Here is a 905-nt window from a genome sequence, read left to right as displayed (position 1 = left end):
TCTCAGATCTTGACGAAGCTCAAGGTGGATGATCCAGACCTGAAGGCTGTGGATTTGGCCAGAGATTATCAACTTGTCCGCAATGAGTATTTCAGGCTGAAAGCTGCTGGTGCTGTGATCCCCGATATACACAATATTAAGCCTGCCGGCCTCTCTGCTTCATGGGCATTCTACGATAATGTGTGTCGAGTGGTGTCACCAACATCTGCCGATGCAGAGCGAGTTTTTAGTGCCCTTTCTCGGCATCGATCTCGCTTTCGGCGCCGACTTCATATCCATCTACCAGCATTAGTCAGAATAAGTATGTCAAAGACTATCGGTGCTAGCAGTCAACCGAGTGACGAAGCCTTCATACGGGAGGTGCTCCGAACTTGGGATGGGTCAAAACAGCGTCGTCGTCGCGCCAAGCGACCGGAACCAGTGTCCAAGAAACCTCGTAAAGAGATCCGATCGGGGCCTCTGATCGGTAGTGATACAGGGTCAGACATCTCTGATGATGATATGGTCATCCAGCAAGCTGATGATCGTGATAGACCAGTTCTACGCGCACAAAGACGTGCGAAATATGTAGCGTTGCGTAATATGCAAGAATATTTCGCCGCAGATGCGGATTCATCAGAGTCCGAATGAGTTTCAGCTTTCGGTCCCAGGTTTGTATAATATTGTGCCGTCAATTCGATTGTGGTATATTACTCGATTGTAATATTGCGCCATTGGGAGACCCCCAGATAATATCCCGATAAACCTCATTCTCTGCCTCTATAACTCACCATCCTTTACGATATCTCTCCGCGAAACTACAGAAAATAGCGAATTTTTTTTTCAGCCTATCACACATGAATTTATTTTTTTTCGTAACACCGAAACAAAAAAAAATTTTTTTTGGCCTTATAGGAAACCCTGGT

The 905-nt window shown here is 46.1% G+C and overlaps 1 protein-coding gene across 1 annotated transcript; it reads left to right on the top strand.

The window, feature by feature from the left end:
- Positions 1-303: 303 nt before the first annotated feature.
- Pmar_PMAR022078 (hypothetical protein) lies at positions 304-466 on the top strand (the record flags this gene model as incomplete). Its single annotated transcript, XM_002768367.1, has 1 exon — positions 304-466. A coding segment is annotated over one exon (163 nt), but the record flags the coding sequence as incomplete, so codon positions are not given.
- Positions 467-905: the final 439 nt, after the last annotated feature.

Source organism: Perkinsus marinus (genome assembly GCF_000006405.1).
Source record: "Perkinsus marinus ATCC 50983 genomic scaffold scf_1104296968434, whole genome shotgun sequence".
Taxonomy (NCBI): Eukaryota; Perkinsozoa; order Perkinsida; family Perkinsidae; genus Perkinsus; species Perkinsus marinus.
This window is presented reverse-complemented; position numbering and strand designations above follow the sequence as displayed.